At 42.3% G+C, this 27,921-nt stretch overlaps 1 protein-coding gene across 4 annotated transcripts in view; it reads right to left on the reverse strand.

Moving 5' to 3' along the window:
• Positions 1-706: 706 nt before the first annotated feature.
• Positions 707-27,921, reverse strand: part of Esyt2 (extended synaptotagmin-like protein 2) — a 38,197-nt gene continuing 10,982 nt past the window's right edge. Inside the window, exons 5-23 of one of the 4 annotated variants that reach the window (XM_084607310.1) lie at positions 27,111-27,177; positions 26,150-26,239; positions 25,129-25,184; positions 24,883-25,003; positions 23,408-23,507; positions 21,590-21,660; positions 21,241-21,326; positions 20,742-20,790; positions 20,151-20,240; positions 18,634-18,723; positions 12,734-12,895; positions 11,658-11,830; positions 11,260-11,325; positions 9,815-9,941; positions 8,349-8,452; positions 7,573-7,668; positions 3,224-3,358; positions 1,905-2,063; positions 707-785 (exon numbers count right to left, since the gene is read on the reverse strand). In XM_084607310.1, coding sequence (XP_084463436.1) covers positions 761-785; positions 1,905-2,063; positions 3,224-3,358; positions 7,573-7,668; positions 8,349-8,452; positions 9,815-9,941; positions 11,260-11,325; positions 11,658-11,830; positions 12,734-12,895; positions 18,634-18,723; positions 20,151-20,240; positions 20,742-20,790; positions 21,241-21,326; positions 21,590-21,660; positions 23,408-23,507; positions 24,883-25,003; positions 25,129-25,184; positions 26,150-26,239; positions 27,111-27,177 — 1,867 coding nt within the window. In that variant the 3' untranslated portion in view covers positions 707-760. Of the gene's footprint in view, positions 786-1,904; positions 2,064-3,223; positions 3,359-7,572; positions 7,669-8,348; positions 8,468-9,814; positions 9,942-11,259; positions 11,326-11,657; positions 11,831-12,733; positions 12,896-15,171; positions 15,232-18,633; positions 18,724-20,150; positions 20,241-20,741; positions 20,791-21,240; positions 21,327-21,589; positions 21,661-23,407; positions 23,508-24,882; positions 25,004-25,128; positions 25,185-26,149; positions 26,240-27,110; positions 27,178-27,921 lie in introns of all 4 variants that reach the window. The other 3 variants (XM_084607308.1, XM_084607312.1, XM_084607311.1) reach the window with 3 other exon arrangements.

Genomic DNA, 27,921 nt, shown 5'->3' on the forward strand with positions numbered 1-27,921 from the left:
TTAAGTACAAAAAAGAAAAGTACAGCAGTTAGAACTTTATAAACACAGATCTACAATCTTAAGAGACTGAAGAAGCTAAAGATCGTTTTTTAAGAGTGTTCGTCTCATAACTAAGTAGCTCTGCAATTAACAGCCTTTTCAGCAACGTGATTCTTGCACAGTATGCCTCTCTCAGGACTCCTTACTATCAGAGTAAATACATTTTGTAATAAGCCTTTATACACACTGGAACATTTACACATTTTGTGCGTCCCTAGTTTACATGTTCATATAATTATAGTAATAAAGTGTAAAATCTCACGAAGCATAACTCTTCTGTAGCTTCGTAAAAGACTTTTGAGAGGTATCCTCAGCAGAGAGGCTGTGCCTCACTTGATATCCACTCAATGTACTAAAGACATAATAACATCCAAAGCTGCAATTAAAGCTTTCTCAGGTCAACTCTGTGTATCTTCAGTGTAACAGTCAACAGTTCTCATCTTACTTACAATTACTATGAAAGCACATGGCAAGTTCAAAAGCTACTAGGTTTGAGCTTCACCTACGTGATAACCAAATAGCGTACCCCTAAGGAGTCACTGCAGATTTCTATTCATAAGCACCTGTGTCAAGCTAGCACAAGCAAAAAAAAAAGAAAAGGCATTTGAAATTCACACGGTGAAGAAGATGTGGTTTTCATCTGTGGAAGCCTCATAGCCTGTGATGGATCCCTGCCTTCAACATTCTGAGGCAGAAGACTCACAGCCTAGACACTGCTGGCTTATGTGTCCGGCTCCAACTCATACCTGGAAAAAAAAATAAATGAATAAATAAAAGTCAGTAATACACACAGCTAACTCAGATAAAATTGAGTTTGAGGCATTATTAAAGACTTGTCAGTGAAATGCCTCAAGTTTGCTGAAAACAGGTGACAGAGTGGCTTGCTGCTGTCCGTCCCCAAGTTTAGTAATGATGTTTCACAGCTTTTTGATGAAGCCACAAGGGATTCAAACTTCCCCCATTTTATATAGTAAGCATAAAAGCCAAAGGTTAAATCAAAGGTCAAGTCATGGTAAATGTTCACATTATGGTCAGTCATAAGTCAGCTACATGACAAGCTATACCAGCCTTATAGCTTGAATTACCAATGTGAGGCCACACGGTTGTGACGCCCTGAAACAGCTTAGCCAATCAAAGCAATAGCAACACGATGCCCAGCAGTATTTGATTCTCATCTCACCCTTCCATAAGGAAGGAGCTGCCTGAGCTGGCAGATCATTCCACTTGACCATGAAATCTAATATTGTGACGTCCCACAGCCTGCCAACCAATCAGTGCCTGGCCTTGTCCCCTGCCAGCTACTGCATGCCAGATACATGCTGGTATTTTTTAGGCAGCGATCTAGGAGGTGGTTGCTATGAGAGTGTAAGTTGCTGTGGCAATGGCTAATGATATCATTAATCTTAATGATGTCATGGAACAGCTTAGCCAATTAAAGCAATGGCGTATGAAATTCCAATGCTTGGCTTGGGCGATCCTATGACTGAATACCTCTCAGCACATTAAAAAGCAGTAAAACTGTAAAGCGCTCATGTCCCCAAAAGAATGCAGTGCTTTTCGCACCTCAGAGTGGTGACAGATTCAATATGGCTGCACTCCGGCGCTGCTTTAGGCCAACCAAATAGCAGTATTCGATTATAATGCGAAGGCAGACTTTGAGAGACACAAATCTTGAAAAGCTACATTCGATTAAATATGGCATTTCTAAATGCAAACCTCCCCATAAATTATTTCATGTAATGTTGATGACAAAAAAGACTGACTGTGCACTTAGCCAACTTTTGCATCGAATTAACCATCTTCCAGATGCATGCATGAAGCAGAGAGATAGGAGATGGGATCAAGAAGGTAGCTGTACAACATACCAGTCTGTGAGTGCCTTGGTGAGGTCCAAGTTCGCCAAGCTGACCTGAGTGCGTCCCAGTGTCTTGCCTCGTGAAAACATGGATGAGCCACTTTTGGAGTTGACCAGCACCTGTAGTATGCTGCCTTCAAGGTCCGACAGTGCAGCTTCATACTCCATTCTGGTGTGCGCATGAAGGAGAAAAGAAGTAACCATACAAAAAGAACTAGGAAGGACTAAGCTAACAGTGCATTAGGATTAATCATGCTTTAATGGAGGCAGGTAATTGTATCAAGAGGAATAACGAAATTCAGCAATCCACAGGGACAGTATGTGGCCACAGCGGCCATTAAGAGGGCTCTTTCATGCAACAGGTTCAGCTTTACTGTCAACAACGGTGATAGACATCATGGCTGTTGCAAATTCAGTAAGCTTGCATTACCTCAAGCTGGAATATTTTATGCTTTTAGTTACCTAAAAGAAAAGCAGCAGGTCTTTAGTCCACTGAAGCCTATTGATGCAAAAATGCAGTGTAGAGACATCTGCGACACCCTGGGAGCTTGGCAAGTCAATTACCAATGCTTGTACAAGACAGCCATCATCAGTGCCACTAATGGTTCCCATGCTATTATACAATTAACCACATTTCTTTAAGGTAGAGTTGTAGCGAACCACATTAAAACTTATATACCTAAAGCAGTTAACCAATTAGTACAAAGAAAACCAGTATCATCATAAAGGTCTGTGAAACTGTGCTATGGTTGCTATGGTAATGAAAACAATGGACACATGAGAAACCTTGTTTCCTTCATGCACTGTAAACCAGTACAAGTCTTGAAGTCCAGCATTACTAAACACACACTACAGTCAATTCTCAATAATACAAATACAAACTCAAAGGGGCCCGGAAATGTGTTTGAAAACAAATGAAGAAACAGACTCCACTGAAGTAATGAGCATCAAGTTATTGAACCTTCAATCTCATTTACCACCACATAGACGCCCGCCCAACGGTGCAATACATGTTGTGGGACTGCCCTGGTTACCACGACACCAGAAAAACACACCTTCCAGGCCACATCACCACATTTAGTGCTTATACAACACCGAGCAACGACGACGCTCGGGCCCTACCCACAGGAGTTTGCACGTGAGGCAGGCATTGATGCCAAATTGTGACTTCCCTGACCCTACTAGTACCCCTCTCCCTTGAACAGGCCTTCGTGCCAGCTCCATTGATTATTAAAGATTACTCACACAACTCAATGACACTACTATGCTGACAGTGACTCGCACAGTCAGATAGAGATTGTCAATGACAAGGGTAGGCAGGGTGCTTACGTTTCATCAAAGACAGGGTTGCATGTGTTCCTGCAGACCTGCGTTTTGCGCTTGTTTTCCTTAGATCGGTCGGGCAGCAGCTGTAGTTTGACATACGGGTCGGGCAGGTCTTCACCTTCTTTGTGCACCAAATTCCTAAAATGGTATGGGATATCAGCTTTCCAAAAACATAGCTCTATTTTGGTCTAGTCATACACAACACGCAAAGAAAAATAATGTTAAAAATAAAAAAAGGAAATAAATTACAGGAACATTTAAGCGCTGCTTTTAAGGGTGCGACGCGAGAGTGTTAATAGCTACTGAGGGTCCTAGTTTGCGTACATACATTTTTGCTACTCGCTTATTCACTAATGCCTTAATCTGTGCCTCTGTCATCTCACACATACTATTTAGCATACAGTGGCAAGTTACCATATTGTGTGTACGACCACCAGATATACATAAAAACCACTGTTTTAAAACAAGGCGTACGAGCGTTCCCTGCATGATCTAAGGGCAGTGTGACTTGGGATCCAAGGGTCCTGGGCTTGACTCCCACCTCGCAGGAGTAGCCCGAGCTGGCAGAAGCCAAACTGGCCATGTCATGTTGTCCCGTGATGTCACAAAACCTGCCAACCAATTTTTTGAAGAGAGCGAGGCCTTAAAAATAGCACATGATAACAGTGACAAGCAGTATGCTCAGAAAGGGGCATTCTTCTCGGCCTTTCTTTTGACAGTGCTTTTGCCTTAGTCAATGAGTGGGAATCCACCATGGCTTCGGAACAACAATATACAGGACTGGGGACTCTGCCTTGTGATGTAACGTGACGGTGTCACGAGTAACTGGGGGCCATTTGTTTGCTGCTGAAATCTAGCAGCCAGAAAAATTCTAATGACTATTACGATACTCTCTGACGCAAATTTTGAGCGCAGCTGTTTAAGCGTTCTTGAAGCAAAGAATTTGAGAGATTTTTGTAATGTCTGTGCAATTACAAAGCATACTTTATTTTTCTCACAAGAAGAGAAAGAAGAGCCACGAACGAGCAGCGTAGAGCCCCTTGTGGCTCTTCTTCTGACATATTCTCTTTGGCTCGTGACACAACAATGGTGGCACAGTTCGGCTGGAGTAGTCAATGCATCACTCAACACCTTTTCTTTTCTTTTTATGCAAGGTTACGTGGCTGTCTGCCTCAGCAGTGCCGACCGATGGTTCCCCATGCCATATACTTTCACTCCACGGCTTTAACATAAACTTATAAAAATCCCAAAATGACTCAGGGTATGAGAGACACCATAGTGGAGGGCTCTGGATAATTTTGATCACCTGGGGTTCTTTAACATGCACCACCATCGCACACTACACAAACACTCTGCATATCACCTCAAGGCCGGATTTCCAAGCTCAGGAGTTCATCATCCTGACCTCTGAATCATAGTGGCAGGGCCCAAAGGTTCTTTTGTTAATGCAGGTGGCATATAGCATTATCAGTAGCTTCGCTAAGTGAAAAGCTGCCAGAATTTTCTGGAACGGTATTAGGAATGTTAGCCAGTTTCTGTGATATCTGCGATTGTTACAAGTGCTCTGGGCACCGTGTCTTAAAAGTTCCCTGTCACTTTAACTGAATATGCTAGAGAAAGGAGAAAGGCAAGCAGTCTGATCCATTTGACAGTAGTATGCATGTATTAGTATTCTGCTGTCAATAATAATAATAATTGGTTCACAGGAGACGAAAGGTGCAATATCTGTCACACTTGTTCTGTGGACATCTGAAGCACACCGTAAGGGAAGGGAGGAAGGTGGGATTGAAAGTGAAAAGAGAGAAAGGGGTGCGATAGTGGAGGGCTCCGGATTATTTTCGACCACCTGGGGATCTTTAAAGTGCACTGACATCGCACAGCACACAGAAGCCACTTCATTTCGCCTTCATCGAAACACAGCCGCCGGCAGTCGGGATCGCACCCGGCAAGGTGTCTAGCAGACTACTATTTCCAAAATCCCCGACTTTTCCAGGTTTTCCCTGATTATTTCAAGTCAAATTCCCTGACGAGTGAAGAGGCTCAAAAATGTAGCTGCTGATGATAATGAGCATAGACGAATAATTCCCAATAAGAAGCTATTTATTCATCATATTCTCGAATTTACAATAGTGAAAGGCTGTTATTAGTTTTAATGGCAAGTAAAAACATCGCAAGTTTACTGAAAATTAAAAGCGCACTGATGGCAGCCTCAGCAGAGCTCTTTGATACTAACAGTTGCGAAATTTCCTATAGGCCCCATGTATCAAAAAACGGCAGTTTTGATTGGTCAAAATTAGGGTGTATATAGGGCGCCTCGGCCAGACTCGAGGGAGAGCGCGCTGAGACCGGCCGTGCCTATGTGTATAATAGTAGCCGCGCGGCCATTAAAAAAAACTGCATCTAAGTTGCAAACTTTCAGATTGTTGATAAACACACAATGAGCAGGAAAATAAAATTAGTTGAAGACTTGCAGTAGAGAAAATTCTTAAAAATAACAGCCGTAGAGTTCGGTCGAAAATGTTCAAAAATCGATTTCGAAAAAAACACTGAACATTTACCCTTTTGAGCACCTGTATTCGAATTATCAAAGCTGAATTCGGTCAAGAAATGCGATAAAATCAGCTTTCAAAACGTCATGGCAGCCACGAAATGCCCCCGGAAAGAGGAATTTTGGTCAAAATTCCCCCGCGCCGTGGGAGTTGCAGCCGGCAGATCACCGCCATCTTGGGCTTGGTTTAAAACTTTTCTTTGTGCGCAATTTGCGCTATGGTCTCTGATTAGCTCTCACGCGTCTCCCATTGGCTGGCATGATTGGCGCGTCATTTGTTTTTCTTGCTGTCTTGCGTTCGCCGCCTTGGCCACTGCTTCATGCACGTTTCCATTTGCGCTCGTGTTTCGCGATGCACAGCTTTGTGCAGAGTTTTTCTTTGCGATCGAGATGCGCGAAAATAGTAGATTGCAACAGTGCACGCAATGAACCTTTGTAAGCCGTAAGAAACGGGCGTGGAACAAAAACGAGAAGACGCCGGTCACAAGTGTGCCGTCAGGACCTGAGTTACAGCCGACAGACTTGTTAGATGTGCAAAAAACATCAACCACACTGCCCGATAACGACACCGCGGGTCCAAATTACAGCGCGAATTGCATCCCAGATCACGGTACACTGAGTTGTTGTTGTTGTGGCTGTAGAAAGAAGGAAAAGAAAATCCATGCGCCTGCTACTGGCTCTGTAGCTGAGCCACCTCCACTGCCTTGTGCGGACAGAAGAGAAAATAGAGAAGAAAGGAAAAGAAGAGGGAGAAAAATACGCGCCGCAACAACAGCCGTCGTTCACCACCTAAGCGGTGGCGGATGCAATGACGGCCTACAACAGATAAGAATTCGGTGGCTGGCTAGCCCCCGCCGCAAGCGGCGTTGACCTACCGTCCCAGTCCCGTAGGGCCAGGAACTGCCAGTTGAAGCCGCCGCCGCGTACTACTCTATGGCAGAAGTCCGTTCTGTCAGGTTAAGTCCACGATCCAATGCAAGTTTCACCTCGGCGTTAGCGCGGAATGCGATGCCGGTACCGAGTTTGTGATTGTGGACACGAAAGTGTTAAGCAATTTTATCGTGCACACGAAGCGCGGAACCTGTGGCGAGATCGTGAAGACTTGAGTGGTCAACCGCTGGAGTGTCACAAAGGACCTCAGCTGTAGCTCAGCTCGTCGGTCGCTTTCACGCTGCTAGCCGCTGCCGGCGCGATTATTCCTGCTTTTTGTCGCGTACTACTTTCACGTAGTGCTTCCGCATATTTTATTCAGTACCCAACTCACGTGCATACTGGTTTTTCTACTGTGACAGCTCAGCCATGCGCTGGCGTCAAAGTAATATATCGTGCCTCGCCTTGCGGCGCGGCCGCGCGCTCAGCCCACACATACACACAAAAAAAGTCTGCATGAATACCATACTTGCTGTGCGCCAGCTTAAAATGAAAATGCACCGCAGAATATATCGTGCCATTTTCCCTGACTTGGCGAAACTTTTGATGGTTTCCCTGACATTTTCCTGATTTTTCCCGGTACAATAAATTTCTCTGATAATTCCCGGTTTCCCCAGTTGCTAGACACCCTGCCCGGGTACTCCGGCACAGTAGTTGGGCATCTTACCACTGCTGCTACTGCTGCCAAGCTCAGCTTCATTTTCTCAGTAGCATTTTGAGGGCCGCCGAAATAATGTATCTTTTGACTACTGTTGTTATATTACAACAAGGCATGAGCTATGTTTGGCCTAACCTACTCATTTTAACCCCACAGTAGAGGAAACAGCAGCGTACAAATGCAAGTGTTATGCAGATTGGCAGGAAATGCACTTACACTGCTCTGTGCACAACTACCATCATGCGGCTCCTTTGAGCACTGTAACGAAGCGTCAGTTGTATCTTGCCAGCACCCGGGTCTCCCAACACCTCCCTGTGAAAAAGGATTGAGTCAGAATGGATTTGAGCAAGTCTGACAATAATTTTCTCATTGACTGACACGCCCGCTTAATGGCAACTCTCTGACCTTTAAATCATAACACAGAAAAAGAAATGCAATCTATACTCAAAGCATACAAAATGTAGAAGCACAGAAGACATTGCGCACTGCAGAAGCGGACTGAACCAGGCCAGATCTGCCAATTAAACATGCCCCTGAGTGTTAGTTGTAAATATTTCTTGGAAATTTCTGACAGCTGTTATGAACAGGAGATTGGCGTTTTGCTTTCTTACGATTAAGTAGGTATGCTTTTTACGCAGCCTATCAGGTGATAAAAAGAAAAAAAGCGTCTATCTGTCATATGAGGGAAACACAGATGAAGACTGACAGTAGGAAGCAAAAGGGCATCACTGAGGTCATTCAGGCCATAGAAGGCATCAAGTATGGCATACCATCATTGTAAGTCGAAGCTTGATCACACATAACTTTACTAATGTATTTTACTTCAGAGAACATTACTGCTTGCAGATCAACGAGCCAAATAAGCTGATTATGACTAAACATGTGATGAGAAGGCATCAAACAAGATCAATACAATCAACCGTGTATACAATGAAGATAATTGCCAAGCCTCAAAGTTTGGCTGTACAGTATAAACGAAAAGTTGTGCTGACCTCTGGGGGTCTCTGTGGCCAGCTTCAAGTGGTTTCTCTCCCATGGCCATGCTGTCCAAGATGGGTGTCACCGTCGAGTGTACCACCTCATCCAGTGATGGCACCTGTTGCGGTTGTGGCTGCACCATGCAGGAAGCGGCCGTGCTTGTCTATGTAGCCATGCACAACTCGAACATTCTTTACACATTTTCTCACTCAGGGAACCATCAGTTCCATCATTCCCGTTCTCATAAAACTCTGGGCCAAGGGTTGTTTTAAACAGTGATTACTGGAGGATATAAAACAGTACAAATTGCAATCGTCGGTCATAACTGAAGAAGCCCTCGCACCATGGACAATGCACTTATACTAGTAATTCTGCGGCTTTCTAATTTAAATGGCACCACTGTTCACACCTGCTGCCTCTCTGGAGCATAGTATTTATGTAATCTAGGGTAGTGCTCAGTTCCAGAGCAAAAGCAAAATATAAAAAATAAAGTGGTAATGGTGTGCAGCACTTTCTCCATTTTAAATGGCATCAGCTTCATAGTAGACCATATCCAAAATGCTGGTGTGCTGTCAGAGCCCAGCAACTATTGACCATGAGATGTAAATTGCTCTAAGAAAAAATATGCAACAGTTACTTCAGTCAAAGCATGTCTGTTTAGTACTTTATCTTTTCACGTACTACAGCCCCAGATCAGATTACGGCATGAGGGGATAAAAAAATACAAAGCACAATCATACTAATTAACACCATACGAAATACTACAAAGCATAAGCAAATGAAAAAAAAAAAAAAACATAAGCGCTACACATCGCAGATTGTGAAAATTCTTTCTTAGGTAACATACTTTGAATGAATATGTTAACAAGAAATTAAAAGCATTCCTGGAGAATGATGTGACAAGTTTGGGAGAAATTAATGTTCATTTGGCATGTAGCACATTCGTTACGAAGTTTGAGGAAGACTTGTTCTTACCCAGAGTTAATTCAACTGTACCACAAAGTGCAAAATCGTCACCATGCATGCATATGACTGTAACTACATGAAGCAGTAGACCTCTGCTTATAATTAGATCCAGAACCAAATCCTGTGGAATGACTGATGATTCCGTTAAACTTAAATATACTTACAGTGACCAATGGGAAAGAACACAAGACAATGAGCAAACAAGAGCGAGGCTTCTACATAAGTTAAACTTTTACAAGAGTTTTCAGTCAGGGACACAGACAAATGCCTTCAATAAGGCGATGAATCTAAAGTCCAACCATTAACCCCAATCAAGAGAATGGAAGTGGGAGATATAAAAATTCAGCCAATTGTGTGATGGCACTGAATCAATGACGAAAGCCATGCTGAAGGTTGCTTGGAAGTCTGAACGGGAAACTGCCATTATTTGATGATAAAAGAAAAAGGCATAGAGAGAATATCTGCGCAGAGTATGCATCAGCTCCACTGGCTGAAAAGAGCAAGCAGCTATCACCTTGCGTGGAGACTGGGGACTGGTCCGTTCGTCGCCAGATGGCCTGTCTGACAGAGCAGCATTCTCGCGCTCTGGAATTCGCACGCTGCCACGGTTTGGCCAGGTCATTGGCTCCGAGGTGGATGTCCTGTTACACCAAACATAGCATCAATTTGCTCAGTATATATCACAGTCAACTACTGCATTTCGCCACATTCAACGGCACAACCTTCCCTCTCCACATCAAACCACTGTCAGCAGCCTTTTCCAGTAAACTGCATGGCTAATCAAATATTTATGGTCAATTTAAAACACCAGCATGGGATGCTTTCAAATCATTTGCTACGTCACATAATGTATGCACCGAGCTACATTGCACATTATACGCGACATCAAGGATCATTGATGCCATCAATGTCTCACTTGTTCGAGACAATAAACAGCAGTTTAAAATTCTGCACCAGTCAAGTGCAGCAGGCAGTTGCCCACAGAATATGTCATCATGTTAACTAGTGGTCAACAAAAAAGCAACCATCAATCATGTCATCCCGTCTACTATACAGCCAACCTAGAGTTTAATTTTTTTTTCACATTGTCTTTGCTACAGCACTTTGGATGACCTGACTTAACACTACATGAGGCATGAGAAGTCACATGAAAATTGTAACATGAAACAAACAACTGACTTCTATTAGGTATTATATAGCTACACTTTACAATGGCTTACTTGGTAGCTAATGATGAGAACTGGAAACACATGATACAAACACAAGACGATTAATGCAACAGGCTAAATTTCGGGCACTGCCACTCACACTTATCAAACAGGTGATATTATTTGTCAGTGATGTCACACAGTGGGATCACTCCACGACTTCGTGCAATTTATTTTTGCAATCTCATACTATAAAAATGTGAGCACACATCATTCTACAAAACACACCCTGAATGCAGCTTCAGTTTTTAGATTTAGTGCCAAACAGCCTAATGTCCTCACCCTAACAATTAACAAATTTATTGCTAAGATATCTTGCCGGTCAATCAGAAACATTGCAGGCACCCCTAATCACTTTATGCGCTGGCGACACAATAGCGTTACAAGCTGTTGATGCCCTTACATGAATTGGCATGTCATTCTTTTATGGGATCGTACTTATAGAACCCTACATGTCGGACTACACAAAACCAGACATCTCTTTGGGTCACCTAGCTGGTGGTTAGATGTTTTCCCCAAGGTGTCTAGTAGTGGACGCAGTGAAGGTACACAAGAGCGTAGAGCCGCCACTTCTGGTCTTGTGATGTTATTTTCGATCTTGGAAATTATGTGATCATCTCCACATATTTATCCAATGAGGCTTCTAAATGGCATTGTATTAAAATAATCAAATTGTATGTGGCAATAAAACTACTACAAAAGAGCGTCACGAAACCCAGCAGCTGCTTTCTTTAAAGGGGCACAGAAATACCTTTTGTTGACGCTGCCGTTTCTTTGCCTCTCATCTTCTCCCTCTTCTACTGGCTCTGCTGGCGTGCTGGAAGGCAGCACAGAGGTTCTGATGCTCCTCATGTTCGTCCGATCATATGTCACCACTCTGCACCTTTCTACATTCTTTTCAAAGGATGAACACACTTTTTTTATTTTTTCGCCCGAGTAAACTGGCTACTGGCAATGTGTTACTTTTGAAGAAGCAACAGAAGCCATTCGAGCACAGCAGAAGCTGCGAACACTGGTGCAGGATTTAGTAGGGGGGGGGATAAAGGTGCTCTGGAGCCATACTTTGTATGCAGCAGCACGAGCAGCAGCCATCGTTCGCACTGGCTCAGGGTTAATGGAATGAATGCATGCTGCAGCAGCCTGAGGTACCTGCGCTTGTTGCTGACAAGGATGCGCAGCTGCAAGGTCATGAGCAGCTTTGCCTGGTGCCCTGTGCCCAGCAGGATGAGGGGCTCGTCAACTTTGAGCCCTTCTTCTTTCAGGAGGCGCGACAGTCGGAAGCTCAAGTGGCCCAACACCTGCCCAAACTTGTTGTCAAGCACCTGTGAGGAAGACCGAAAGGTGGCTGTACAAATGGCAATGAAGGTGACGATGCAATAATGATTACATACACAAAAAATGCACAGCCCATGCAGAATGTCCGTGCTGGGTCCCAACAGCCCCCTGCCCCTCTTTCAGTGAATTATGCTCTGCTGCATGCATGGACGCTAAATGACAGCAAACAAAAACAATCCTTTCCCAAGAACTCTCTTTCAGTTTGATTTGGGATAGTTAATGCGAGGCGCAAGGCTAAGCACAAGGGATGGTCACACAAATGTGAGCCCGTGAGGGCACCCAACCTCTCCCAGCTTCCTTTCTCCTGGCCTTGTTTGGCTCCAAGATTGCTTTTTGGTGAGTACAATAACAACACAAGCACATTGACCAAGCATCTTCCAATCAACGGCTAGTGTCACGAATGGAACTAAATAAAATTAGTGAAAAAAAGATTAGGAGGACATTTAAGCTTCGCCTTAGAAGCGATAGTGCGCATTTGTTTGCTTCTCCTATTTTTTTTAGCTACGACAGACTATATATATAATACAATAATTCAGCACTTCTTGTTTCTGTTATTTTAAATATTAACCATTTTTTATTACTTCTATATTTTACTTTGTATTCAATTTTTTCATTATTTAGTTTTTAATTATAAACAATTATTATTCAATTATGGCTTTAGTATTAACTATCAATTGCCCATTACACTTCCCCTCCACTGCCTAGCAAGTATTGATCAACTACAAATCTCCATTTTTACTGCCGCATTCTGAGCACTTTTGACAGCCTTACGACCGAAAGAGCCGTATATGCTTCATATAAAAACTTCCACATGGCAAGGCTACATTCAAGGCCATCAGGCACGTCAAAGTGGAGGAGATGATGCACAGAGCTCCAAAGCTATGGCTTACCTTGACCTCCATCTCCTGGACCTCAGGGTTGCTGAGCAGCAGGTAGAAGATCTCCTCCCAGACAGGGTCGTTGGTGCTGTGCTTGATAGAGCTCCAGCGCTCCTGGTGGCCAATCGCAAGCTGCACCTGGGGGCTGGGCTCGCCAGCTGCCTTGGTAGCATTCTGCACCCAAGGCCACCACCAAGACCAGGAGAGGAGGTGGTCAAGTCATTTCAGTTTGTAATAATGCACTGCAATGCCACACACGAACGTGCCACAGATCATCATCGCAGGACAGGAGTAACGATGAAGGACAGTAAGAGATAAGCATGGTTAAGACTGAATAGAAACAAGCTGGTGGCATGATAACGTTAGGAAGGAGAAAAGGACTTGGAGATGTACAGAATACAAAGCGGATGGCCAACTAGGCTGTCAGAGTGGTGACCAAGGGTGGAAAAGTTTAGCCGAAGGCAGCAAAGAATTGCATTGGAAACAAATATGAGGTTTAGAATATTTCTTGGATACAGTGACCATGGCTGCTGCCTGACATGGGTTGTGCGAGGTCAATGGCAGAGATCTTAGTTCTGCCCTGGACTTAACTCAGCCAGTGATGGTGATGGCAAAATCCTAATAGCCCTGACCTCTAATTCCCCAAAGGCACACAGCCCATCTTAGACAGTGACCAGAGATGTCATTAAATTCATGAAGAGCAGCTGAGTTCTATCCATATTGCGTTTCCAAAGAGCTCCGAAACACTAGATAGCAAGCAGGGCCATCCTTTTTATTTTGCACAGTCTGTAAACAGCCTAAACTCTTGAGTGCCACAGCAAGGTCTCATAGGTGCCCTGAATATGCATAGAGTGACCTGTGTGCGCTTACTAAAAAAACTTTAGATGGCAGGATTCTTTGATCTGCATTACTGTGAGGGGAGATTGCATGAGATTTTCTAAATTCAGTACGGGTGACATAATCATAACAGCTTTAAAGTTTCCTTGGTACAGAAAAAAAAAAAAAGCGTAAATGCCAATGAGTCAGCTGCTTCAGCACCTCTTTAAAGCTCAGAAGCTTCAACATGCTGATAGACCAGAGTAACATATCATATGCAGCCATGAATGAAAAGCATACTACTCAAAATCCGAACTGGTTGAACTGGTTTATAGAGAAATTCTGAATTATTTCCAATTGGTATCAACTGGTTTGAGATAGAACCCTATGAAAGTTGTTCCATAAACTAGTTTGACCACTTAATACTGGTTAGGATTTCTCACTTAGCCTGTTATTGACATTTACATGCATCTACCTACAATGAAGTCACACCCCTTTTATATACAAAACTTTTTCAAAGCAGCTTGCTAGCACTGTGATCCAGAGCCACGACCAAAGAACAAGTATAATAGCTTAGTTTTTTTTTTTTTCTTCTTTTAGCTATGGTAGAGTAGCCAAACAGCAAAGATGTATGCCTCTGCTTGCATTGATTCTACAAATACACAAGCTTATAACTATTGCCACAAAGTCAAATTACTGCGTTAAGCTCTTATACGTTGCAGTGCTCAGCCATGAGACAATTTGGCTGATTGATCTTTGCAGCTCATCCCTCTGCCTAACTTATTAATTTACCTCTGCACTGATGACTTAGTTGCACTGCGCGTGCAAAGGGCACTAGATGGCATCAAATGTCTTGCAGGAAGAAAATTAGAAGTCACAATATATATATAACCTGCTTGGCCGAATTAACATGTAAATTAATTACAGTTCAAGATCCACACCATTCTGATTCTTTCACAGTTCACCATTCATCCAAGCAGTACTGCATCCTTTTTCAGCAAAGTAGCACAGTAAATAAAAGCCATTACAACAGTTTTCCCTCTACTTGAATGCCTAGATAAATGCCTCGAGCTCTGTCAGGGAATCTTGCACTTACAATAACGGCCACGATCACTGTACATGAGGAGTTAGTAGCGAGGTACATGACACTTATGCTCGTGTTTAAAAACAGAAACAATAGGCTAGTAAAAAGAAGAAACAACTAAAAATAGCATACAGGCACATGCAGTTAGCACGAAAGCAATGCTTCGGGGATGCTATAAAGTTAGCTTCTGGGCCCCAAAATATGCTTGCCAAACTGCCTGACTCTCTCGAAAACCGAACAAGTAAAAAAAGAACAACAACAAAAGATGATACATATGTATAAAAAGAAGACAGGTGAATAAGAGTAAGCAAAATGAAAAGTATGAAACACATTGAGAAGCAGTGTTTATCATCCCACCTGAGCCATACTGCCAGCACCAGGCAACAGCAACACCACTCAACCTCAGGCACAATACGACACAAGATGCTGCAAGGCTTTCACCACGCTACAGCGGCAGCGACCCCACGCAACAAGCACCACAACAACGTCAACACAAAGCACGCATTACTCTCCTCACACGACTTTACTCACTTCCTGGACATGCACTTACACGAGTCTTGGCAAACCGATTCCTCGGGTAAGTAGGGTTGGAAGGGATCAAACTGACACTCTGCAGGGCCAAGACAGTTATTCACAAACACTGCTGTCACAAGCGGGAGTCTTGTCTGTCACACTGAAGTGAACAGAAAACGCACAACACCAGTGCAAAAGTCAACAGGCACAGTTAAGTGACAGAAACGTCAAGTCGGGCACAAGCAAAGACGCTACTAAACTACAGGACACTACGCAACTGCACACAAGGTTACACATGTGACAGGACACTACTGTGTTCTGATAAAAATAATAATAATAATAGTAAAGTTGCCCAATGCCTTTATGCACAGTTTTCATGCACTTTTTGCTCATCACCAGTTGCTGGATAAATTACGAATGCTGTGCAATGCTGAGTTAGTAATTTGTGCTGCACTAATATAACATCACTATATAATGGAATAACCACTAGGCCAAATGCATCCACTGTTTGCTATAAATGCAGCCACAAAAAGTGACTAACTAGTAACTAACTATGGCCATGAAAAAGAAATTTACAAGCGTTCGTTGAACAAGTGATGTGAAACTCGCATCTCAGTACACAAACATGCATGCTTGCCCTCGTACCTTAGTGACGATAAAAAAGGTGAGGTGGAATTTCAAGCAGCCTGCATACTCCTGCATGTTGTACAAACTCAAATGTTTGTGCAGATGCATTTATAATTTGCAAAGAGTGCGTTCAAACAAAAATTGCTTTGCCCTGACTTTTATGACGACGGATCGTGCATAACTGATTCTGTCATTCCATTAGAGAAAAACCCAACTGAAATAAAGTGTGACTAGCAAATATTTAGAACTACCTGGTTCGGTTTTATAAGTCCCTACTTTAGTGCTTACTGTAATATATTAAAGTATGACTGCACACCGTATAGAGTAAATTATTACTGTTGTGTATATGCATCTGAGCCCCTACAGGATAAACTTGACGGCCATGCAGGCTACAATTGTGTCCAAGGGTCATCGTAAGCGGACTCCCATGCTACAGCCAAATATATAATCCCCCACAAAAAAGCAGCGTTAATTAGTTCAATAATTCAGTTCTGTCCGTAAGTAGACTTTATCATGGAGTATTTATGATGACATGCCACAACTGACCTTCAAATTTCCCAAATCACTCCCAGTTGTCAATCACCGACTTAGTGCAGTAGTACCTTTATTTTCACGTTGCCCATTTCAACGTTGCCCCTTTTCAATGTTGCCCATTACGCTCCTTGACTGTGTAGCCGTTGACACATTTTGCTGGCGGTTATATGCTATTTTAATTCCGAATTTTTTTTAGTTTTTCTGGGGTCGTCCCTTATATATCTTTTTTTTTCTGAGGGGGACAGAAAACACAGAGATTTAGGTGCTTTTCGGTCTCTGCATTGGCTCTAGAAGTATCCTTTTTTTTTCCTTTAGAGATGAGCTCATGACGCCGTCTCCTTTGTTCTGAGTCAAGCGGCCACAGTTCATTTTATCTGAGACGCAGTGTCACTGTCATTGTACATGTTTTGGCCATAGTAGCAACGTCATTCCTAATAGGTGAGCGTACATTATAAGTGTAGTCATTATAAGTGGGCTTGACTGCATACCACAAATGAGCAGACAATACGAGGTGCAAGTATATGCAGACCGGATCTAGAAGTAAATGTCACAATACAGACATAAGCTACTGATGTGCCAAGTAAATTTAGAAACATAAATTATAACATTGAAACCGGTACTGTAGCTAACATGAGTTGAATGTTATAATTTTTCTTTCATTGCAATAAGTATGTACTATGATAAGCAAGAACTATTGTGATAAGTCATCTGCCAGCTCATGCAACTTTACATATGAGCCTATCACAAATTATGCAATGGGCAATAATGTATTATTAACATTGAAAAAGCATGCAATAAATGATACAGTAGTAGGTTGACATGATTTGCAGCAACAGATTCTTGAGAATGACATAGCAAGCATCACAATGGTATTGGCTGAGTCACACCGTCAATTTTCATGCATGAATGCAGTCATCTACGCACAAATCTGTCTAATGAATCACAGATCACACTACTAGATAATTGTTGCACATGCACACAGGATGAAGGTAGCATTTAGGACTCAACATGGAAATTCAGCAAAACATGCACAAAACAAAGCCACAACCACTAAAATAAAATAAATAAAATAAAGTAAAAAATTTCAGTGACAGGCTACCTGCCACTCCGCTGGATGAGCAGCAGACTAAAAAGCATACTATCCATCTGCTTGGTCTTTTATAAGACAATAAGATGTTACTAGATAACTAAGTAAAACGTACTACTTACTCACCCAGTGTTATGACAGCCTGAACTGAAGCCGCACGCATTTCCTGCACTTAGCGACCCTTGTGACCTTTCATGCAGTTATCACTGAAAGCTTGCCCATGTTATTTTTCAAAACAGCAGGCATGCTCTAAACCATATGGGAAAACTAAGTGCCTGCTGCTTTCCTCCACAGCAAGTTAAAGGGGCACTGAGAACAACACTATTCAATTCTCAAATTTGAGAAATCTCAATACTGTGGCTCTTTGCTGTTAAGTTTGTCAGGCAGGAAGGTATGCTTCTGTTGCCAAGAAAAAAAAAATGAATACCGAAATGGACCACTTTTTTTTTTGTCACAACTTGATTCAAACTAGTGACAGTAAGAGACTGAAAGGGGCTCCACAATCAGAGATTAGAAGAGGATAGCACTGAAGCCTACCCTCAAAAATCCATGAGAAAAAAGAACTATGCTGACATCGCAGCAGTTTTCTTGTGAAAATGGCAGATGGTAACAATGCCTGTATTTCAACCATGGACCTCTCCCAGCTTATAAAATCTCCGCTTTTATGCAGTAGCATGAAGGGCCCATTGACGTGCTTTCCTGGTATTGTGGTCACTGTCATACCAGTATAAGGCGAAAATCGTGCGCATTCAAATTATTTGCACAAGTGCAGGAATGATTGCGTTCGAATCTGCGCGAGAGCTACAACTCAACTGTAAGTTGCGAACTCCACCAGTCATTGGTCAGATGTAGAACCCATTAAACAACACATGCAAGGGTGCCTATGGAAGCGGATCACACAATGGTTGTCTCCATGGCATAGATTTCTACTGGGAGGGACTATGCTATTGCACTGTAACATGTAATCGGAAGTGATTAATTTCTTAGCGAGCGCACTCTATTTGTAATCAGAATGAAATGATCTACCAATACAGGTCAACTTCACTTTGTTCTCAGGGCCCCACTGAGGGCAACTACTGTAACAATGCATGCATGAACAGAAGTCCTTTTGCAGATTTACATGCTGCTTAACTGAAGTTAATTACAGATGGCGAGGGTGGGACCACTGCTGAATATCCTGTAATGCTATATTACCCACTTCACTGTGTGTGATTTTTCAAAGATGCTGATGAATGCTATAAGCATACTGACCGGAAGATGCTTTGCTGAATCAAGGAATACAATTAGCACAGCCGATGACAGAGGCGTCTTTGTTGAGATGGCCCTGACTTCTTCCATTTGCTGCAGAAAGGTGAAAAGAGCAACAAATCAATGGTTGCACTTAAAAGCTGCATGCAGATACAATGTAGCAGCACAACAAAGCAGCCAAATGCTGCAGCTCCATGACTTCACTTTTCCAAAAATCCAAATTTCGCCTTGAAAATCTGCCAAAACATGTGATCAAAACACATCCACATGGTTATGTAACGGAAAACAGCCTGCTGAATTCCTACAACAACACAAAAGACTTACTTTTCTATCTTTGGCACGCGCACATGCACACACACACACGCACACTCACCGATTAGCTCGCGCGTGCGCGCAAGCTGAGCAGTGAAAGTTAAGCAGCAATTTATCGGCTTGTTGCTAGGACCATGCTATAATTTGTCCAAGCAATTTACCTTCAGTCCAACATAGTCAGCCAATACTTAAAACAATGGCAGCAATTTTAATCTGGACTGAAGGCTTGTATATTATGCCAGGAATCATCATCATCATCATCATCAGCCTGATTATACCCACTGCAGGGCGAAGGCCTCTCCCATATAGGAATACTCGAGTATTTTTGGTGGCTATACGGCAGTATAATAAAAATGGCAGTGTCTGCACAGTATCTTCTGCAGACAAATCACTGACACTATGTTTGGAACAGATCATGTCTGTTTCTTAAATTCTATGCTCAAGAATTTTTCAATGTCAAAGCGCTGAATGAGTAAGTTGCACTGGTTAGTCAGCAAATTTCGCTGTTTGTTGCTTGAATGTTTTCTCCAGAATTCAGGAGACATCAAGCACAGCTTTAGAATGTATCAGCCAGTCAAGCACCTTTTTCCATTCATTTAATCATTTATTCATCCTTCATCTCATACTTTACTGATGCCCTGAGGCAATAAATATCAACTAAAAAGAAAAAAAAAAAAGATGGCAATTTTAGTCAGTGTTGAGAAAGTCTGCCGTAGGAAAGAATTTGTGCCGGTTAACAAACCCAAGCCAAGCAGCGTGCTCCAATGCCCCCAGCAGAAATCAGTGAGCCATGCATGACCATGCATCTCTAGTCTGCTTTTAGGAACTGACAGGGTTTCGTGCTGCTTTGCTGTTCTATACAATTCAGGTTCGAAGAGGTCTATATCGGTGATCGCTGAACGCACGTGATCCCCTGTCGTAATCCCCTGCTCGAATTTAATGGAGCCAGCCAGCCCGTGTTTGAATTAATGAGCGCCCGATGGCAGAGATTTAGTTGGGAGCCGGCTGGGACCACGGTCTTTGTTCGAATTATCAGAATTTTCAAATTAACAAGGGTGAATTAACAAGATTTTACTGGACTGAGTGAATGGACACATAAGAACAATAGGAGCAAGGAAAGAGGGTGGTAGCCACAACAAAAAGAAATCACACAGTGCCAGTTTACCGCATTACACTTAAAAGGGTGACCAAAGGAGAAGGAAGCTAACCAAAGCCAGGTCGTCCGTATTGCTTGATAAGCTGAGCCAGGTCGTCCGCAGGTGGATCTTGCCCGACTTGGTGTCGTTCAGGGTCAACCACTGCACTCAAAACAGCAGACCATCATCCACAATCTCACATGACATTTCATCAGAACACTTGCACAGGATTATGGTCACATTGCTGTCATGAAGGCAAAAAAAGAAGAGCTGCAGACTAGGCAGAGCTTCAGTCAAGATGGCATTTACCTGAAAGAATTTACCTTGTTAGCTAGTAAAAAAAAATATATATATTAAAAGCATAATTGCAAAACCAACAATTTTTTAATTTGTTTTTACATGTTGCGGTTTTTTAATGAAATATAATTTTTAATCTCAAACATCAGTATACGAGAAGAGATCAAGCCATACCAGTCAACAGAAAGTGTAAGATTGTACATACAATCTCATATCGTTTAAATATGCATATAGTGACAAGACATTTACTTCCACGATACCTGTCAGGATCCATTTCACATTCAGTATGCCCAGGTTTGAAAGTAGAATGAAATAGCGTCACATGGAGCAAACATAATAAGAGGTCAAGGAGTGGTAAACACTTGCCATGTCTCCTTGGCCTTGGCTCTCGATGTCGCTAACAGCAACAGACACCCTGGAGAGACATCAGCAGCCCACTCAGTCAGCTCTTCCACGGCTTCCAGCAAATCGCAAAGCATATTAGCCAAAAACGCCTACAACACATCATTCTTCCTTGTATAACATAAAGCCTGCTAGGTCAAGACCTGTAAGGTCTCCCATGATCTCAATTTATTCCATTGCTGACTTTCAGTAGCCAGTAGTTACATGCTTGTAGTCAGTTATGTTGCACCTGAAGTCATGTAAAGAAAACACTGTTCTGTCGTAACTGACATTACAGGAACATTTCTTCAGAAACTCCCATACCTGTGCTTCTCTGTAGCTTAACCATGCAATGCATGCCGTTTCCACCGAACAGGACACAGAGCCACAGGAAATTCAATTTCACTGCTTTGGTCCAGTCAGGTTCACAGCTTAAAGTCAAGAACCCACAGAATTATATTTCTAGCCCGAAACTTTTTCACACCTGCCCAGGAAGTCATCCTTGCTACTTTGGTCCTCATCCATCACTTCAATATCCAAGCTTGCTCCAGGAATCTGGTAGACAACAGTCTGAAACGACAGATCTCATCATCAGTCCAAATAAAAGCAGCTACTCACACTAGGGTTGTTGCAATGAAGGGAAGCGTGGTTAACTGGGCCTGTTGGTGCATGCTATCTCAAATGCAGTGGGCAGCACGCAAACAGGACAACAAAAGGTATTGCCGAAAACATCAATGAGGACAGTGTTTGTGCTCGTTCCCTGTTTGCATCTTCTTCACTGTGCCTGAGAATTAAGCTAGCTGTTAACCACTCTACCAAACTCACAGACTTGCCTCGCAGTAGTAGTTCCACTTGGGATTCACAGTGTTGGGAATGACCTGTGTTCGGAATTCATGGGCACCAACTGAAAGCAGAAACATGAAAACATTATGTGCAATGATAATGCAAAAGGATAGCAGTAATAAATATAGAAAAGAAAAGCACTCAGAGAATTTTGTTCATCAGAAATGCCTCGACATGTGTGCATCGAGTCAGAAGGTATTGCGCTCTTTATTTTCCAGTATCTGAGGCTCTAACTCCCCTCCTTTGCTCTAAAAGCATGCTTGACGATGGCATGGCTACAGGCAAGCCAGGCACATTACTCAGCTACAAACCCACAATCACAAGCTGAATCTTTTTTTTTTTTTTTTTTAACTGAATCTTTTACACAAAAAAAGAAAGGAAATGGTGATGTTAGATTTAGACACAGCAGTATAGATATCAAATTTTTGGATGTGAACTTTTTTTTTCATCTGGAATAATTCATAAGACACTTGTTTACATAAAATATCATGTGGTACTTCTCTGTGCCAAGTAAATAATTTATAATTTCTTCTCACGTTGCTTTAATTCCACTTTCACCAACCAAACAGTGACTATGATGTCAAAGAAGACTGCAGGTCACGTGAGGCCCAAAAAAACCGCAACACAATCCCTTGCTTCATAGTTTTTCTTCAACCAGCCTGCTCAAAGAGCTAACGTGACAGCCAATGAACAAGCAGCTATGATACCACAGTTTTTCATGCCTTCCATGACCCGAAGTCAACTCTGACGTCACAACCAACGTTTGGTTATTGAAACTGAAACCAAAACATCATGACAGAAAAAATTTGATTATAAATTATTTAACAAATACAGGCTAAATTTCACTTGGCTGCTAATGTCTTGAACCTAATTTCAAAGAATCAGTGCATAAAGAAAGTTTGATGTCTGCCCCCTTTACATGCATCATGTGGAAGCAACAAAGGAGGGTAAGGAATTCAAAGGCAACACAAGTGGTAGCCAAGCAAACAGTACCAAAAACTTTTTGAGGCTAGCAGGCTGCTCGTAAACACCCTCATGACTGCATTACACACACACATGCACATATGTGCTCAGAAAGCTAGAGGAGAAGGCAGCCAAGACAGCGGCTGCTGTCCAACTGGTAGAGCACAGCACATGACCAGGTACAGTTTGTGAGTTCAGACCTCACTGCTGGTGTGAAACCCATTTCTCTATCAAATCATCTATGCACGAAAATGGCTCTCACATTAGAATTTTAATCCAGACAATTTTCTTGTGCTTTCCTAAGTATCAATGACTGTAAGCCTCTGTTAATTGGTCAGACAGCCCGGTAACAAGACAAAAGTAAAAAGGCTAAAAAAAAAATCTTGCAATCATCCCCTCCCCCCCACTATGAGTACCGTAGTGATGCGCTTTTCCTCTCTTTTTTACACTTCCCCTCACAGCACAATTGAGCTGAAAGGCCCAAGTACCCTCACGCCTTTCGTCTCCACTCAGTAAATAGCAATTTTTTTTTCATATTTGTGGGGTGAAAGATGAGCATACAAGCCAAAGAATGCAGCTATCGAAAACAATCCTGTCATTAAAAAAAAGGAGCACTTTTTTTTCCCAAAAAATGTTGACATAGTATGTACCAGTCTAAAATCTGCCGCTGTGACATATTCTACTGACAGGACATCTCGAAACTAAAATGGCAGGAAACCAAGAAAATCAGAAATATCTGCATGCTGTACGCTTTACCAGCCCTTCGTATAATATTCCATACCTGGGGCATGAGAGGTATAAAGAAAGAAAAAGAAGAAAAATAAATCCAGAAACTGTTTACTCACTGGTGATAATGGCGTAAGGATCTGATTTTCCCAGGCCCAGCATACCAACATCTGCCTTGATCAAGTCCTTTGCTGCCACGACCTCAATACGAAGGACGCCCTGTGCGCATGAAATCATGTTGTAAAATTTAAAACTGCACATACGAAGGCAACACTGATCATGTTTTCTTAGGCCTCCTTTCTTTTACGCTCATGGTTAACAAAATCGCAAGCAAGCTAAAAGCATTCGCAGTGTTATCTTCTGACTATATAGCGACGAGTGTTTGTGCAGGGAGCACACTGCATGTCGCTATTGAACCACACTTTTAATGTGGCACGCGTGTCCTGTCCCCCTTCTTTCTGTGCGAGTCTTCCTTGTGCGGTAGCCACTAAAATGTTGTTTTTTCAAGCAAATATTCTCATTTATCCTACTAAAAACAAGTAGAGCCCACAAGCTTGTACTCTGCAGAAAAAAACTCGGATCAAAAGATACCGTCCTCTAGGGTAATCACTTATATACACAAAAACCCCGTCAATATGTTTTTTTTTAAAAGAAATACCAGTGGAAAATGTACTACGCGGGAAAATGTATAATCCGAACTGCATGATTCTGAAAAATGTAACTGCTGAATTCGGTACAGAAGCATTTATTAACACTTTTACTTCATAAAAATGTAGCACTTCCTTTCTAGAGAGATGAAGACATCTGTTTTAATTCTCATAACATTCAGTTCGCATTTGCATTGTTCTTGGTGTGGAAGAGATTTGCAACCCATCCGGTACCTCGATGGCAATGACAATTGAAATCGTGGTTACCGGGTGCTTTGCCCCTTCACACCAATGCACCGTGGAGAATTCACTGCGCCGACCGATTCTTGTATTTTTATCTTTACGCTGCCTTCCCCGAATCTGGCCTCGTAGTATGTAAGTGCATAGTTGTTCTCAATGCTTCGCGCAATGGCCGTCAGGTATTGCGAAGAAATCACTGCGCCTCTCCACGCTGCATCTCAACGAGAAGAGCCTTGTTACGTTAGCTCCCCCCCCCCTTTCCCCCGCCCTAAGGCACTACAGAGAAGCTAATCACAGTGGGTGAGCGCCGCATTTTTTATTTAGCTTTTCAGCTGCGTGCTCCCGGACTCGGCTCGCTCGTGTGTTGGAACATGCGCGGTTGATCGCTGAACATATTACACTACCACAATGAGTGGAAATTTTGAACGCGCAGATTTCACTGTGCAACTTTATAGGAAATTTTTACAGTCCACATATTGAACATATGAATTGGGAAATCATAAGAACTGAGAATGTGTCAATGATATTCTGCTGAAGATAAGTCACATAAATAAAAAAGATACTGCATATGACTGAATTTAACAAATCATTTTTGTTTAAAAAAATCTAAATGTGCAGCCTTTGGCGGTAACAAATACATTAAGACTTCACGTCAGCTTGAGCATTCCAATGGGAAAAAAATATCAAGCAAAGTTCTGGCAGCTTACACAGGGCAGAGAGTACCGCAGTGACTGGGTTGAAACATGCTCTTGGAGTTTTATCGAGTGCTTGTTTGGAAGCACCATCATGGCTGCCACCTGGTCTGAAACTGCCTTCTTGAGGAGGTCACTGGGAAACAAGAAAGGCACATGTGCCACTTGGGGTGAGCATACTGATTCAGTAAAATGTACCAAAAGTAAGGTGCAATAACTATGGCTGCATGTTATGTATAAGGCAAAGTGGGAAAGGCTCACTTGAGGCCGGGAACTTCAAGGACTTGTCCTAGGTTGGTCAAGGTGAAATCAATAGCCTGCAATGGGCACCAATACAAAGCGCCCATTAAGAATCTCCGGCCAGTTAAAGGCTCACAAAACGAGTGCCGAAAATGTGCGTGATAAATCAGGGATGGCATGAAAGTAACACTACTAATCACTATATCCTTCTTAAATATATTTTCTGGCTCTTTACAGTGCTGTTATCATGGCCTAATCTTTTGATGCATTTTCTGTTCATTTCCGTTTAACATGCTCATTTTTAATGTGATTCGTGCTATTCACGCTGTTTTCACATTCTGAGATCTCACTTTCAGAGAGGCTTTCACTTTCAATCCATGTGCAGCATCCAGCACAGGGTCTTGATGCTACAGACAGCATTAATTAATTCCAATTAATTAATTAATTTCCTTGCACAAGATGCACCTGGCATTTCTTAACGCATATGTAAAATCGACATCTCACCATGCGTAATCTATGTTCTCGGCATGCATGCATGCCTTGAACAGGCATCAGATCAATCCTGTTTCTTCGTATGACCAGTTTCAATCACTAATTTGTTTTCTATAAATGAAGCCAATGCAGCAACAAATCAGCACTCATGGTCAGTGGAAAGGTGGCTGTTTGATTTTTTTCTAAAGGAGTCCAGTGAATAGCAACTTTTTTTTCTTCTCCAGTTTACATGTCCACGCCTTCAGATAAACCATATCAAACTGTTGCTGACACAATCAGAGCCCATCCATAAATTTTTCTGCCGAGTATGGTTTGAGTGCTCTATCCAGCATGTAGCCTCGAGTCTCAAAGTCATGTTCATAATTTGTTGATCAAGAATGCACTCGCCAAGAGAGCAACGTGTCTTGCCAGCTTTACTAGAAATAACGGGTATGAACAGGCAACAAGCAAAGAAAGCGTGGCAGAAATCCTATGCAGGTGCATATGGACAGACGGCAGCAACAAGGGTTAAAACGCGGATCTATTTCTTTCCTTTTTGTTTTCTACTCACGGGAGGTCTGAGGAAAAAGACGGTGACACCACCGACCAGGGGTATCTGCTTGGTGAGGGGCCGCATCACAACTCGCAAGTGGCCATGTATCTGGGAGGCATGGAGAAAAAATTATAAGGATGCTTAGGCTTGAGTAAAGGACCATTTTGTCACTTCATAAATATTTGGCATCAAGAGGCTAGCACAGTTTGTCAAAGCAAATGTAGAATGAATATTTGCTGCCTATATCGCATACTAAAACGTATATTTAAACGAATACAACTAACTACAGAAATTATGCTTCTGGTAGATCTGAATAATAAACTCTTCAAAGTGAGATTAAAAAACAGAAGCATGGCAATGCAAAGATTCCAAGCAAAGAAAGATTCCAGCAAACGGTTGCCTCAGACACTGAACAACTATTGAAAGATACCAACGTATAGCATCTACACGGTCCATTCCTACTGCAAAGTGCAACCAGGAGTGGTTATAAGTGAGCCAGAGCAGCCAAACAGCCATTTCAACTACTGAAATTGCCTGAATATGCAATTCAGCTAGGCTTGAGGACAGACTGTTAAAAAATGTAAGCAAAGAAAGAAAGATTTCTAAGCTCTGTTATACAGCTGGGAATATCCCTGTGCACAACAAAATGACAAAACTGCTGTTCTCCATACACTGCAGTATAAACATATATGTGAATATACTGCTTCAGGAAACATGTTACTGTAGCTAGAACCATGCATAGTTATTAAACCAGGCTGTGGTTTTCTGAACTGCAGTTCAGCGAATCGCGCCACCAACTAACCCACACACAAGTCTTACGATGTTTTACTCATCACCAGCAAAACTATGTAAGTTTGCTCTAAAATATTTATTCCTATGTCATCAAAAATGTGTGTTTCACAAACAAAAGTAGATTCTAAATTACTTATGGTAAGTAAACCGGTTGAATACGGCCGTAAGTGGCTGTATGCATGTGTACCTGAAGGTTGCGAATTCCAGCTTTGAACCCTTTCACCTTGATGCTGAACTTGCAGTCACCTGAGTAGCTGCAAGGAAAGCAAAACAAAAAACAAATGCATATCCCTTATACATGGATCTGCTTTAGGCATATAACAATCAGTGTCACCAGCACGCATCATTGGTCTCAAATCTGTGATAAGCATGAAGACAGGTAGTGGGAGTGACAAGATTCGAACTCTCAAAGCTTACCAAACCTTAGCTTTAAGGCAACCACTCTTGAATTTCCTAGTGATTACATCATCACCTTAATTCATGCGCTTGTACAGTCATATAAAACCTTTCAACCTGTCTGCACATCCTGAGGCAATGTTCGGCGGATATGACACAACCAATTGCACTACACTAGGTAACAGTTTTTCTTAGCAGTGAAGGGACGGTTACAGGGGCACAGAGTCCTTAAAGGGGCCATTACAGCTAACATTTGAGCATAAACTGATTATTGCATTTCACTCCACATACCTTAAATTATAATTCCTTGAAATTTGAGCTTATTCGGTGTGGTAGATATTTTTAAAATGAAGTTTTTCTATTAAATCGAAAGGAGCTTCCTGGTATGGCAACCATTGGCCGCTGACATCAAAACAACATCTCATCCAAATGCCGTCTGCTATCCGTGGTGTCGGCTGCACTCTTGCATGCATGCTGTGGAATGTGGTCACTGAGAGCTTTTTTCTTTCTTCACTGAAATGACTTTATTTACATACTGTCTTTTTTCTTTGAGAAGCCTTCCCTATAATATGCACCCTTAGTGATCCTTAGACTTGTTTTGT

The sequence above is a fragment of the Amblyomma maculatum genome, chromosome 6 (assembly GCF_055883805.1).
Source record: "Amblyomma maculatum isolate TAMU_Amacu chromosome 6, ASM5588380v1, whole genome shotgun sequence".
NCBI lineage: Eukaryota > Metazoa > Arthropoda > Arachnida > Ixodida > Ixodidae > Amblyomma > Amblyomma maculatum.